General features: G+C 39.3%; 1 protein-coding gene across 1 annotated transcript in view; it reads left to right on the forward strand.

Annotated features, from left to right (window-relative positions):
• LOC124722881 (protein zyg-11 homolog B-like) overlaps window positions 1-15,888 on the forward strand; it is a 233,030-nt gene that overhangs the window by 161,733 nt on the left and 55,409 nt on the right. The window contains exon 8 of the mRNA XM_047248018.1: window positions 3,640-3,816. Within this exon, the coding sequence (XP_047103974.1) occupies window positions 3,640-3,816 (177 nt within the window). The remainder of the gene's footprint in view (window positions 1-3,639; window positions 3,817-15,888) is intronic.

A 15,888-nucleotide genomic window follows, 5' to 3' on the forward strand; every position in this document is an offset into this window, starting at 1 on the left:
ATCTGACGCATTTCTGTGCCTTTGATATCTTTGCCCATGAGTGTATGTAGGTTCTGTACTAGGGGGGAGAAGGTTGGACTTGTATTAATTTCACAGCAAAAAACAAAATAGTTTTGGAATTTAATAACAGATGGCTCTGGGGACACTTGCTGCTGAGCAGTATTCATGACATGTTCTGGTTTATTTCAAATGGATACTGAGTTAATATGTTTACCTGTTTCTAAATCTATATCTGTGTACATATTCCTCAAGCTATCGTACAGTGCATGACAGAAGCTACCACACACCGATGCTTATCAATTCCTCTCCTGTTCTATTTGCAGATAGATAAAGGGAAAAACAACTGTCCATAAGCGCACTTGAGTTTACAAAGTATCTCCATAATACTTGCATGCAAATGAAACCTACCAGTAACAAAACTAGCAGCATGACTCTGATTTGGTATGATGTCTTCCTTCAATCCAATGTGGTGGGAATCCCAAACACTTGAGCAGTATTCAATACTGGGTCACACTAGCATTTTATACACTGTCTCTTTTATAGATTAGCTACACTTTCCCAAAATTCCCCCCAGTAAAATGGATTCGAGCATTCACCTTCCCTACTACCAACCTGACACGCGCATTCCATTTCATATGACTTTCCAACATTACGCCTAGATGTTTAATCGATGTGGCTATGTCAAGCACCACAATACTAATGCTGTATTTGAACAGCACTGCCTGCCACTTGCTGGTTATGCCCTTGCTTTTGCCTACAGCAAATCTTAACACATACTTAACATCTAAAATATCTGGTTGGAGAACTAGCTTGCTATCAGTACTTTAATTGCTTAGTCTTGTGAGAAAAATTATATAGATTATGCTATATATTTGGTATCAGCTTATCCTGATAACACCCTTTCATGAACTAACTGGTGGCGAAAAGACTAAAATCTGTGAAAACTAGTGCTGTTGTGTATGCATACATTTTCAAAGGGTCTTGAAAAGCAGTGCCTTCTTCAGTGTTTAAAGTTTTTTTTTCTATCTATGTAAATGTGTGACACAAACTGCCACTGAAATGCAAAGTGTGAACTGTACACCAGGGCACACGTTTCTCTTTCACCTAGTGAGGAAGATATTCAAACTTTTATTTAAACAATTTGAGGAATGTGCACAGTGAGGTATGAGGATACAACCTCACGAGTGTGAAAATGTCTGAAAGTATAAAAAAATGTATTTGATATCCTAAATAGTGACTGGCCATTAAAAATTCTTCCATAGCTACATTCATCACAGTCATGGTGTTCCTTAATCCGTTATGGAGCTAGAATGAAAGACGACCATCAGACTGTAGCCAAGAGCTAAGGAGGTCACTCGGGCAGAATATGCTGCTGAGCACAACATGCTCAACCTTAGCCATTGCTTCACGTCTGTGCAGTTAAGTCTCCCCTCCTCTAATAATCAGCTTTTTTGAATTATATAGATGGCAACTGTCCTTAGAACACAGCCTGCAATCTTGATATCATCTTGGCCTCAATCTCGGCTAGCTCCTGTCCCACACGTACCTCCACACCCTGCCCCTGCCACTATGCCTCCCACTCACACTTTTCTCTGTGTAGTTGACCTCGTCTTCTATGTTCCACTCTCCACCTCCCATACCACTCCACTTTATTGTGTGCCAAATGCAATATCCCCCTTCTTGTGCCAGAGCAGGCTTGTCATTGCCACATCCCTGTCTTGATCCCTTGGTGCCTCTCCCTCACAGCTATCAGTTTCCCTTCCCTTATGCATCTCCTCGGCCCTCTCACCACTCAACCCAGCACAACACCTCACCCCAGTCAAGCTGCAATGCCAGCATATCTTTTTTAATTTTTTTTTTCTTTTTCTGTTTTCAAAAAGTTCTAAAGACAGATATTGTCCAAAAGCTGAATAACACTGTGAGTGCTGTTGTGTGCCTGGTGACCGTTCAGTGCTTCAACTCTACTCTAAATGGTTACCTTATCTACAGCTGCAGTTTCTGGTATTCTAAGAGAAACTCTTGGTGGTGTATTTGGTAATGAAAAATTGTGGTAGAATGTAAATAACAATGAGATTGTTGTGTTCATTCCTAATTATAGTTATATTTTTTGTGAACCGTCTGTTGAGTTCAAATATTTTATTGATAGCTCTTTCAGTATGAGAAATGTTGTTGTAGCCTTCATTCTGAAGATTAGTTTGATGCAGCTCTCCACACTGGTCTATCGTGTGCTTCATCTCTGTGTAATTACTGCAACCTGCATTCCTTTTGAACCTGCTGACTGTATTGAAGCCTTGTTCTCTCTCTATAATTTTTACCCCCCACACTTCCTTCCATTACCAAACTTACAATTCATTTAAGCTGCAGTATTTGTCCTATCAAACTGATCCTTTCTTTTAGCCAAGTTGTGTCAAAAATTTATTTTCCCCCAATTAGATTCAGTACCTCTTCCTTAGTTGTATGTACTCACCTAATTTTCAATATTTTCGTGAAGCACTACATTTCAAGAGCTTCTATTCTCTCCTTGTTTCAACTGTGTATCATCCACGTTTCACTTCCATACAAGACTGCATTCCATACAAACTCCTTCAAAAAACTTCCTAACACCTAGATTTACATTTAATATTAACAAATTTCTGCTTTTCAAAAATACTTTTTTTGTTATTCGTAGTGTGCGTATTACATCATCTCTGCTTCAGCCACCGTCAGTTATTTTGCTGCCTAAATAGCAAAACTCATTAACTACTTTTAGTGTTTTATTTCTTAAGATAATTTCTCCAGCAATGCCTGATTTAATTGCATTAAATCCCATTATCCTTGTTTTACTTTTGCTGATATTCCTCTTTTACAGACATTATCCATCAGTTCAACTGCCCTCGCAAGTCCACTGCTGTCTCTGACAGAAATACAGTGTCACCAGCAAACCTCAAAGCTTTTATTTTTTTCTCGCTGAACTTTAATTCCCTTTCCAAATTTCTCCTTGCCTTTCTTCACATCTTTCTCTATGTATGGAGTGAATAACATTGGTGATAGGTTACAACCATGTCTCACTCCCTTCTTAACTACTACTTCCCTCTTGCATCCATCGACTCAGCATGCAGTCTGGTTTTTGTACAAGTTATAGATAACCTTTTGTTAATGGTATTCTACCCTTGTTCACTTTACAATTTCAAAGAGTGTAGTCGTGTTTACATTGTAAAAAGCTATCTCTAAATATGTAAATGCTAGCACTAGGTCTTTTTTTCATATTTTCATATGTGTAAAATGGGCACAGGGGCAGAAAATGCATAAATGCATATGCATAATGCATAACAGTAAGTGAATTTGCATTTGACTAGGGCCCTTTCATTTGAAATATTTCTCAGGGTCTGTTTCTGGACAATTTGTTTTCCAAGTCACTAAATGCACTACACAACTCCAAAGTCATTCCAAGATTGTTTTTGACAATAGTGCAGTTTGCCCATCCAGTGTCATTTATGAATAATTTCAATGATATCTTTTACAACCATGTTATAATTGTTATTTTATTCAATTGCTTTTCATCTAATTTGGTGACATGTCCTATAGTGGTCACGTGAAGTGGAAAATAAGGTAAATAAGAAATTTAATACTCAATTCTGAATTGATCTTTAAAATTTTCAGCTGGTGCTTCCAGGGATGATAGTGCATGCTGACCAGTTTGGAGTACAAATGGCTGCAACAGCATGTCTGTACAATTTGACAAAAGGTGACTTCGCACTAAAAATTCACCCAACAGTATTGAAACAAGTTGTTGAACTTACACTGCAGGCTATGGAAACTTTTCCAAGCCATTATCAGGTACTATAAATGCTTTCTGTGTGATTCTCAGATGACATTTTTTCGGTTTATACCATGAAATATTAGTATCTAAATCGAAGTTTTAGTTAAAAAATAAGTTTATAATACACAGTATTACTTTAAAATTATCAGTATTGATTTTTTTCTCTAATTGTGCATTAAGGTTCCAACTAAGGAATTGGAAACTAGAAATACACTGCCTAACAAAAAAGTGAAGAAGGGGAGGAGGAAACATAATGAAACTCCATCAGTTGAGATGGTATATGTGATGTTATTTCAGTGATTACAAAATCCAGTCAAATTTACAAAGGCCTTAGCAGTATGAGCCCACTTATCTTTGTGATGTTGGCATCCACTCTGTCATGGGTGCATGCACTGATGTGATTGGGAGAGGTGTCATAAAGCCATTGTATCCTCTCGTGAAGCAAGCTGGCATACAACTGTTGTAATTGATCCTGGATACTGACAGTGGTACAGAAATAATGGGCGGAGTTGGTCTTACATGTGTTCTGTGGGGGTCAGATCTGGGGATCTTGCTGGCAAGGGGAGTATCTCAACATCATGCACTCATGAAAGTGTCTCAAATACTCAGCCGGGTGGCGTCGTCCAACAGGCGTGATATTTCGGCAAGCCGACTTCTTGCCATCTTCAGGAGTTCCTGGAGTCTGATTGACCTCTGATGGATGCTGACTTTATATAATCATTACCCCCTCATGCAGCTTCTGTCTTGGCACCTCGCAGCAGATCATGGACCGCAGACCTTCCGTGGCCATGTCCGTGTGCAGAACTCTGCCGCCGTGGTGACAGTGCATCTTCTTCTTCAGGTGTCCTGACAGAGGTGGATTGCCGTCTAGACTGTCGTAGTGTTTTAACCATACTCAAGGCTGGATCCCAGGCCTTGCTTAACTGGAAACTGCTGTCTTTATTTGTTAGAAGGGAAAGCACTGAAACGGCTCTGAGAAAATGCAGAGACTGTTGTCCTTGCAGCAGATAAAAGGAATTGCACAGTCCTGCTGCCACGAAATGTATACAAGCAAAAGCTGTATGACCTACAGGAGAATTGGAGACGATCCTACCAACAGGGTGAAAAGGAAGACCATTTCTCTTCTCGAGCACACCTTTGCAGATAATAAGACAGTGAAGAAACTTCGTCCATGAGCAGCTGCACCTCCTAGACTTTACAGACTGCGTAAAATTCATAAGGAAGGAATGCCTCTCTGCCTGATTGTAAACAACATTGGAGCACCGACATATGAATTAACAAAACACCTGATGTCAAAGCTCAGTCCCTTTCTGGACAAATGCCAACACCACATTAGAAACGCAGCGCACTTTGTCCGGCAGCTCCAGAACTTCCGACTGGACCAAGAAGACTTCATGGTGAGTTTTGATGTGGTATTCCTCTTTACTAGGGTATCTGCAAGAGACTCCGTAAGACTCATAGGAGAAAAAAATCAGACCAGGAGTAACAAAAGTTTTTGAATTCTTGTGTATGTCAACATACTTTCTGTTTGACAGGAACTACTATGAACAAACAGATGGAGTAGTGATGGACTGTCCACTATCACCAGTAGTGGTCAATATGTTTATGGAGGCTTCTGAAGGAGTAGTTCTCGAGTTGGCAGTCTACAAGCCCTCTTACTTTTGTCGATATGTAGACAATACATTTGTAATCTGGCTGCACGGGCGACATCGTCTGCAAGACTTTCTACAGCATATGAGCTCACTGCACCAGAATATCAAGTTCACAATGGAGGTAGAAGAAAACTACCAGCTGCCATTTCTAGATATACCTGACAAGCGAAGACCAGATGGCACGCTAGGACACAGTGTCTACTATTTATTTATTTATTTATTGTTCCGTGGGACCAAATTAAGGAGAAGTCTCCATGGTCATGGAACAAGTCAATACATGAAATTATAACACGATATTAGAAACAGATAAAATGAAATATAAAAAAAAAACATATTCAGGTGACAAGTCGTAAGTTTAAATGAAGAAAATCAACAATGTAACACTGGAATTTGCTTAATTTTTTAGCTCTTCCAGGAGCTCCTCGTCAGAATAGAAGGAGTGAGCCATGAGGAAACTCTTCAGTTTAGACTTAAAAGAGTTTGGGCTACTGCTAAGATTTTTGAGTTCTTGTGGTAGCTTATTGAAGCCTAGTATTAACTGAGTGAAAGCTGCTAACTCTTGGGAATAGGCTAATATTGCTAACAACAAACGACATTAAAGAAAATATATGCTGTGAGGGCAATGTCAGAATTCCCAGATTTTTGAATAGGGGTCGACGAGAGGTTCTCGAACTTACACCACACATAGCTCGAACAGCCCGTTTTTGAGCCAAAAATACCCTTTTTGAATCAGAAGAATTACCCCAAAAAATAATACCATACGACATAAGCGTATGAAAATATGCGAAGTAGACTACTTTTCGTGTTGAAGTGTCACTTATTTCAGATACTGTTCTAATGGTAAATAAAGCAGCATTTAGCTTCTGAACAAGATCCTGGACATGGGCTTTCCACAACAGATTACTATCTATCCGAACGCCTAGGAACTTGAACTGTTCCATCTCACTTATAATATGCCCATTCTGTCTGATCAAAATATCAGTTCTTGTTGAATTGTGTGTTAGAAACTGTAAAAACTGAGTCTTACTGTGATGTAGCATCAAATTATTTTCCACAAGCCACGAACTTATTTCATGAACTACATTATTTGTTACTGTTTCAATATTACACACAAGATCCTTCACTATCAAGCTGGTGTCATCAGCAAACAGAAATATTTTTGAATCACCTGTAATACTAGAAGGCATATCATTTATATAAATAAGAAACAGCAGTGGCCCCAGCACCGACCCTTGGGGACGCCCCACTTAACAGTGCGCCTTTGGGACTGAACATCGCTACCACTCTCAATATTGCGGAGAATTACTCTCTGCTTTCTGTTCTTAAAGTAAGAGGCGAACCAATTGTAAGCTACTCCCCTTACTCCATAATGGTCCAACTTCTGCAGTAATATTTTGTGGTCAACACAGTCAAAAGCCTTCGTTAAATCAAAGAAAACACTTAGCGTTCGCAACCTTTTATTTAATCCGTCCAAAACCTCACAGAGAAAAGAGAATATAGCATTTTCAGTTGTTAAACCATTTCTAAAACCAAACTGAACATTTGACAGCAAATTATGTGAATTTAAATGCTCCCGTAACCTTGTATATACAACCTTCTCGATAACTTTAGCAAACACCAATGGCATAGAAATGGGTCTAAAATTGTCAACATTATCAATGTCTCCCTTTTTATAAAGTGGCTTCACTACCGAGTACTTTAATCAGTCAGGAAACCGACCACTCCTAAAGGAAAAGTTACAGATATGGCTGAGATCTGGGCTAACATACATAGAACAATACTTCAATATTCTGCTAGATACCCCATCATATCTATGAGAGTTCTTGGTCTTTAGTGATTTAATTATTAACTCAACCTCCCTCTTGTCAGTATCATGGAGGAGCATTTCAGGTAACAGTCTCAGAACACTTTTTTCTAAGAGCGCTATATGATTCCCTGTTGGGACTAGGTTTCTATTTAGTTCACCTGCTATGTTCAGAAAGTGATTATTAAATACTGTACATATATGCGACTTATCACTAACACGGACATTCCCACTATGCACTGATTCTATATCCTCGATCTGTCTCTGCAGACCAGCAACTTCTTTTACGACCGACCATATGGTTTTAATTTTATCCTGAGACTTAGCTATTCTATCTGCATACCACATACTTTTTGCCTTCCTAATAACATTTTTAAGCACCTTACAATACTGTTTGTAATGGGCTGCTGCATTTAGATTTTGACTGTTTCTAACGTTTTGATATAATTGCCACGTTGTTCTACAAGATATTCTTATCCCTCTAGTCAGCCACCCAGGCTGCCTGTTTGTGCAAGAACCCTGTTTTAAATGTTCTAATGGAAAGCAACTTTCAAAGATCATGAGAAAAGTCTTGAGAAAAGCATTATATTTATCGTCTACTGTATCCGTGCTATAAACATCTTGCCACTCTTGTTCCTTTATAAGGTTTACAAAGGTCTCTACAGCAACTGGATCAGCTTTCCTGAACAGCTGATGACTATATTTAACACGTGTTGCAGCACAAAAATCTTTTAAAGTTAAAATTTGTGGATCATGATCTGAAAGGTCATTCACCTTTTTGCTAACAGAATGCCCTTCTAGTAATGAGGAATGAACAAAAATGTTGTCTATGGTTGTTCTACTGTTCCCTTGCACTCTCGTTGGAAAGAATACGGTTTGCATAAGATTATATGACTTATGGAGGTCTACCAGCATTCTTTTCCTTGCACAATCACTTACACAATTAATGTTGAAGTCACCACATATAACTAACTTTTTGTATTTCCTATAAAGTGAACCAAGAACCTCCTCTAGCTTTAGCAAAAATGTTGTGAAATCGGAGTCTGGGGATCTATAAATAACAACAGAAGTTTAGCTCCGTTAAATTTAACCACACCTGCACAACATTCAAACACCTTTTCAGTGCAGTACTTTGAAACATCAATTGACTCAAATGGGATGCCATTTTTCACATACATGGCTACTCCCCCACACTGCAAAGAGCTCCTCAAAAAGCTGCCAGCCAACCTGTATCCTGGTAAAGGAAGCCTCTGAATTATCTCCTTATTTAAGAAGTGTTCAGATACACCAATAATTTCAGAGTCAACATCTATAAGCAATTCACTAACTTTATCTCTAGTACCTTGTATATTTTGATGAAATAAGCCAACACATACGTATTTGTATCTGCATACCTCCAGGTGTCATGCTCCTTCACAGCAAGAGTGTGTCCTGAGCACACTGGTGCACAGAGCACGCGAAATCTTGGACCATGACAGCCTAACAGCTGAATTGCAGCACCTACTCACTGTGTTCTGCACGAACAGTTACAACAACAGCCAGATAAAACACACCTTATGACTGAAAAAGCTGAGACCACAGCCTTCCAAGGTAGAAGACAAACTGGCTGTGATGGCGATTACATCATACGTCAGGACCACATCGGCAGAATACTCCGAAAATACAATTTCAAGTGTGTGTTTTGCCCTCTACTCAAAACGAAGACATTATTAGGATCATTCAAGGATGACTTAGGACTCTGGAAACCAAGAGTGTACCACATTACTTGCCAGTGCGGGAAAATGTATGTAGGCCAGGTCATCTGGACTGTACAGGAGTGATGCAGTCAACATAAACACCAAACAGACAGCCGACCAAGAGCACTGCATCTCACATGAACATGACATGAACTATGATGGCACAGAGGTGTTACAGCAATCGAACACCTTTTGGGACTGTGTCCTCAAAAAGGCAGTGGAGATCCAGCTGCATGACGAGCTAATAAATAAAGACAGCAGTTTCCAGTTAAGCAAGGCCTGGGATCTAGCCTGGAGTATGATTAAAACACTACGACAGTCTACATGGCAATCATGTCAGAACACCTGAAGAAGAAATGTTGTTACCATGGCGGCAGAGTTTCGCACATGGCTGTGGCCGTGAAATGTGTGCGGTCCATGACCTGCCCCAGGGTGCCGCACTACTTCCACCACCCGGTGCTGCGCTTCCCCTTCACTGGCCTCGGACTCCATGGAAGTGCAAAGATGGAGGTTGTGAGAGGGGAGGTAAAGATTATATAAATTTGACATCCATCAGAGGTCAATCAGACTCCGGGAACTCCTGAAGATGGCAAGAAGTCGGCTTGCCAAAATGTCGCGCCGGTTGGACCCTGCCACTCGGATGAGTACCTGTGAAATTTTCAAGATTTCTGTGCACTGGGAAAACCTAAGATCATATGATGCAGTCAGTTCATAGACACGCATACTGTATTTGGACAACCATTGTCCTGTTGAAATATGGTACCACAATCCTGTCGCATGAGAGGTAATACATGGCATGGAATAACTGTAATGACCAGTGCCCTGTCAGATTTCCCTCATTCCCTACCAACTGTGACCTGTTTGATTTATTTATTTTTTATTGGTCCAGTTTTATCATACAGCACAAATTGTACAATTCATATTGGAATGGTCAAAATGAGATTACAGTTAATATTTTAGTATTACCAAAGGAAGTGAAAGTAAGTAGGTAGATATTCATATAATCTAAGATTGTCAGCAAAATAGTAGGCAAATTAAAATTGTGTACCTCCTCATACAATTCAGTTTCTAAGTAACATTTATTTTACATATTTAGAAATTCTTGCACAGAATTTAGTTTCATTTTGAATATTGGATACCTGATACATAGTATTTTTTACTTCCTCTGGTATATTATTTTGTAGTGTGACACCAGTGTTAATTGTCTCCCTCTATAGACTGTTGTTCTAAAATATGTTTGGTGTGTGTTTGATTTCCTTTTGGTATATAATCATGCATATTTTTGTTCTGTAGTAGTTTGCATGTTCTCAAGAGGTAATCCATAGTGAAGAAGATAGTTGTGTATGAGGGTCATTGAATAAGGAATGCAACTTTCTTTCTCGGCCAATTTGAGTTTAAAAAAATGTAGAATTTGTTGCGGGACATGTGGAATACTCCCGCTTCAGCCCATGTAGTTCCACGAAGTTCTGATTGGTGGCTGTGCTATATGTAGCCTTCAAAATGACATCTCTAACAGAGATGTGTTCCAAGCAGAGAGCTGTCATTGAACTTCATTTGGTAGAAAACCAGAATATCCCAGATATTCATAGGCATTTGTAGAATGTCTACAGTGATGTGGCAGTGAACAATAGCAGGGTGAGTCATTGGGCGAAATGTTGCTCGTCATAGCATCAAGGTCGCGCAAACATGTTCGACCTCCCGCTTGCAGGCTGGCCGCACACAGCTGTGACTCCTGCAATGTTGAAAAGTGCAGATTCTCTTATTTGAGGTGGTTGATGGATCGCAGTCGAACACCTCATTGCTCAAGTGACATTTCTGTTAGTAGTTCCGACACTCTTATCCACCAGTTCTGTACTCGAAGGTGTGTACCCACCAGGTTCTTCACCGCCTGACAGAAGACCACAGAGCTACCTGCAAGTTACAAGGCCGATCATGGAATTTTTTTGTTGAAAATCATCATAGGCAATAGAAATGCCATGTGGCTAGGGCCTCCCATCAAGTAGACTGTTTACCTGATGCGGGTCTTTCGAGTTGATGCCACTTCGGTGACTTGCATGTTGATGGGGATGAGATGATGATGATAAGGACAACACAACACCCAGTCCCTGAGTGGAGAAAATCTCCGACCGAGCCGGGAAATGAACCCGGGCCATTCGGTATGACATTCCGTCGCACTGACCACTCAGCTACCAGGGGCGGACATCATAGGCAATGAAACATTGGTACACCACTTCAAACTGGCAGTATGTGGAGTGGCACCACACCGCATCTCCTCTGAAGAAAATGTTCAAAACCACACCTTCAGCTGGTAAAGTAATGACAATGGTCTTGTGGGGCTCTGAAGGGGTTATTCTGTTTGGTGTCCTCCCTCATGGTGCAGTGATAAACTCTGAAGTGTATTGTGCTTCCCTCAGGAAACTGAAGAAACGACTTCAGTGTGTTCAACAACACAAAAGTGTAAATTGGCTTCTCCTTCTCCATGACAATGCAAGGCCCCTCACAAGTCTGCGCACCCAAGAGGAGTTCACAGAACTTGATTGGACTGTTCTTCATCATCCATCCTACAGCCCGGACCTTGCACCTTCCGACTTCCATCCCAGTGAAGGATGCACTCCGTGGGAAGCAGCACAGGGATGATCAAGGAGGTTATTGATGCAGCAAGACATTAGCTCCAATGTCAACCGGTAGAATGGTGCTGTGTGGGCATACAGGCCCTCCAAGTAAGGCATTGTAGGGCTATCAAATTGGACAGAGATTATGTTGGAAAATAGGGTTTAGTAGCCCAGAGTCGGGAATATTATGGTGTATTGAAATCCTGAATAAAACCAGTCTGCTTAAAAAAAAAATTTTAAAAAATGTGGTGTTGCATTACTTATTGAACAACCCTCGTAAATTAATAAGGGTGGTGCATTCAGTACATCAAGCAGAGTATTATGGAATTTACAGAATTCCATTTTTCTAAGGACACAAATTAGTCTTAGAGCTCCTTTTTCTCATTCTAGAAGTATTTGTTATAAATTGAGTGTGCTCAGAAAAAGATCCCATATCAGAGTAGGGAGTTGATCTGTGCAGAGAGTGTCTGCAGTACTGTTGTTCTGCTTGTCATAGACTTAAATACTCTTAGACCGTAGCACACAGATGAGAGGTTTTTAGGCAAGTTACTTATATGAGTGTCCTTTTTTTAAGTCTTTCTGAACCCATGGGTCCAAAAATTTTGTCACACTTACATTTCCTAGTTGATCATTTTCTTAATCTTGCTTGAATAGACATTTGGTTAAATGTTGGAAATAAGTGAAAGGTGACACATTCAGATATTTTAATATTTACAATGAGTGTGTTTTTGATTAACCACTCTGTGTAAGTCTTTTCATAGAACTTTCTGTTGTTGACTACAATGTTTCTGGGCCAAATCCAGTTAGGAATATGCTAGCATAAACAGCAAATAGTGTAGTTTTTTGGGTACTCATATATATACAGCAAAGTCATCCACATAAATCAATAAGAGTAATGGTACTAGGATTGAGCTGTAAGGTACATGATATTTTATTGGTCGTTAGCTGGAAAAGAAAGAGTTTTTCTCGTTTTGTTCATAGTTTTGAAGTCATACTGAAGTGGTGCCTTCTGCCTGCAGTTTTTTTAGGTCTGAACATAGCCAGCTACACCTCTTATTCCTCATCTCTCTAATTTTTTGAACAGAATTTTGTGGTCCAGGACATCAAAATCCTTTGAAAGGTGCAGGAAAATACCAGCAGCTAATTTATGTTGCTAGAGGGATTTTAAAGTATAGTCTAAGAATTCAAATTTTGCTGTTTGTGAAAACTTTAAATGTCGTGAAGCCATGTTGTTGGATGGTGAGAGGAAATATTTATTTATGAAACTTATAAGTCTCATAAAAAAAATTTTGTAAAAGTTTTGAGAAGGTATTTAAGGGTAATTTGATATTTTATCAGAAGAACCTTTTTTAGCAGTAGTGAAACGTTTGTTATTTTCAGAACATCTGGAAAGACGCCAATTTTTCTATGTGGTGAGCACATGGTTTTGTTATGAAGTCAGGTATTTCATGAACATCACTTAACATTTTATTGCTTAATGATTTAATTTTACTTATATTTTCATCAGGATTTGTTTGGTAAACGTATATAGAAGCATCCAAGATCACCAACTTACTGGAGAAACATGGGGGTGGTCCATTACAGTTTATTTGAGTGAGATCTTCAGCTAGTGAAGTAAAGTGTTCATTGAATGTTTTCACTGCTGATTTTGGGTCTGTGACTTTTGAGCCTTCTAGTGTTAATGATACATTCTTTCTTCTTGTCTGAGCTACAAGTTTTTTCCTTTATAGCTCTCCACATGGATATCATTTTGTTAGATGAGTTTCGTATCAAGTTGTCATTCCACATAATATTATGCCTGTCTGACCTCTCTACCATAGAATCTTTTGCAGGCTGTAGAATAATCTGCAGATTCTTAGGTAAATGTATATTTTTTACAACAGTGCTGCCAAAAATCTGTTTTCTCACTCTAAATTTTTATGCCTATAGTTGTCCATTGCTTATTGTTCTTAAGAGTTAATGTTTTTACTCCAGTAGGAAATGCTACCTAAAATAGCAAAGAAACATATACTGAAAACTTATGCACGTGCTATCAACGTTGTTCTGAATGGAAATGGTTCCCCAATTCTCCGTAGCCAGTGATAAATTAATAATTGTAATTTTATATGTCGAAAAGGACTTTTTTCAATTAATTTTGTACAACTGCTACTGATGTCATACCTGATGGCTCCCAACACAGTTATGCCAGAAGTAACACCACTGTGCCTCCCCAAAACAACAGAAGAGTGGGACCTGTCCCCATGCTGCCGTCATACTCACCAGTAGTGGTGATCCAGAGTGCTGCAGAACTAGTATTCATCACTGAACACAATGTGACTCCTTTTATCAGTGGTTCATGCTTCCTGGGCTTGCACACTCTAAAAACAGCTGTTTGTGTTTTGAAGTTAATGACAACCTACACACGGTACGGTAATTCTCTAGTCTGGCTGCTGCTAGGCTCTGACAAGTGTTGTGCTATGACAGAGAATATTGCAGGAAGTCCATTACTTTTTCTCAGATGCTAGGTGCAGATGTGAAGGTGTTACAATGTGCTCGGGACACAGTACAGCGATCCTCCCACGTGGAGGTCAGACATGGTTGACCAGGACTTTGATGATGAGTATGCCTTCTCTCACATTCTTATGCAGCCAAACATCAGACCACAGTCACATCCAAATGCTTCACAAATCTGGATATTGCACAAATCAACCAGCCGGCCAAATGGAGATCAGCAATGAGAGTCCCCTTCAAACCCTGGCAGGTACTAATAATGCTGTATCACTCAATTACTTTGCATCTCTGTATCTTTCACTCATCATCTGATGCTGTGTCACTCTCTTATATATCCTATTAGGCCTGGTAACAACACTGCATCTGAACAACATTAATGCTCTCCAGTGACTGTTCTATCTCTCAAAGAGAATTACATCTCTTAATCATTTACTTACCGGCTGATGTTGTTAACGTGTAAAAAGGTACATAGTCGCCTGACCATGCCTTTGGGCTGCTCCACTTTCTTGTCAGGCATTGTAGATTGTTGCAGTCACTCAGTCCATTGGTTATCATAATTATTAACGGTAAACACAAAATCTGATGATCTTATTATTTGAAAAGAATCTTATATCCTATGGAGAGCAGAGAGATAAAGAAAGGGATCAAAGGCACGGAAAGCCTGCCTGTAATGGCCAAGTTATGCATAGTCTGATAGTGAAGAATGAGCTCAAAGTGTTGTATTATTCAACTTAATTGGTTATGGTTGGTGCTTTCTTAATTGTGTAGGATTGGTGTTTTTTAATTAATCAGCTATTTCCTCTCCCGCAGTAAAATCCCGGGTATTAAAAATTTTATTTGATGGCCTTCAGTGTTTTATTATGCTTTTCTTGCATGAGTCCAAACTTTATACAGATTTTTTTTAACTGCAGTAAATGTACAAAACACACAGGACAGCCAAGCATAGTTTGACATGTGAATTATTAGAACTAAAGAGCAATAGCACAGGTGTGGGCTGAGTTGCAACCCTTGAAGAATAAGATTGTGGAGGAGCATTGAACATTGTGCATCATTGTATGCCAGTGGGTAACCCAACATGAAAGTCTGTTGGAGGATGTTATAGGACCAGGATATGGAATCTGAAAGTCCATAAATGGTCAGCCTTTGCTAATATCATTTTTCATATTGTGGAATTGCAACCTCTACAAGGCATAAGATTACTATAAAAATTAGTGGAAATGAAGTGTGATACCATTTTGACATAAACATCTCATCTCATTCGTGTGGCAGTAAGAAAATGTAGAGCAGAGAAGAAGTTGGAAACATTCTGGAGCACTGCTACAAGTTTGCCATCGTTTAACCTAACAAGTTGCCATAATTTACTATATCATGGAATGTTCATATATAATTGTTTGACTTCAGAGCTCAACAGTAAAGACAGTGGCAATTCAGTTGACAACAAATCATTTGATTCATGAAGTCTAATTCATTTTGGACAAAAATGATGACTGCACACTTCAGACACTGTAAAGGCAAACATTACCACAAAGAATGTTTATCCACCTCCATTCATGGAATAGTATTCTACAGTGACACTGGGTATCATAGGTGAACCTGGCTGCTCCCATCAACAATGACTACACCAAGGAAACTGTAGAATGGGAAGTGGTACTCTTCCTTCAGCACATTCATATATAACATTGTGGCCAAAGTTGTTAACATACATTAGAGGCAGGATGTTTGACACAGAGGTACCTGACTTGAATTTCCATGTACAGTAATAAAAACATAGTTCATAAACTTGTCATATTTGGGA

Source organism: Schistocerca piceifrons, chromosome X (assembly GCF_021461385.2).
Source record: "Schistocerca piceifrons isolate TAMUIC-IGC-003096 chromosome X, iqSchPice1.1, whole genome shotgun sequence".
NCBI lineage: Eukaryota > Metazoa > Arthropoda > Insecta > Orthoptera > Acrididae > Schistocerca > Schistocerca piceifrons.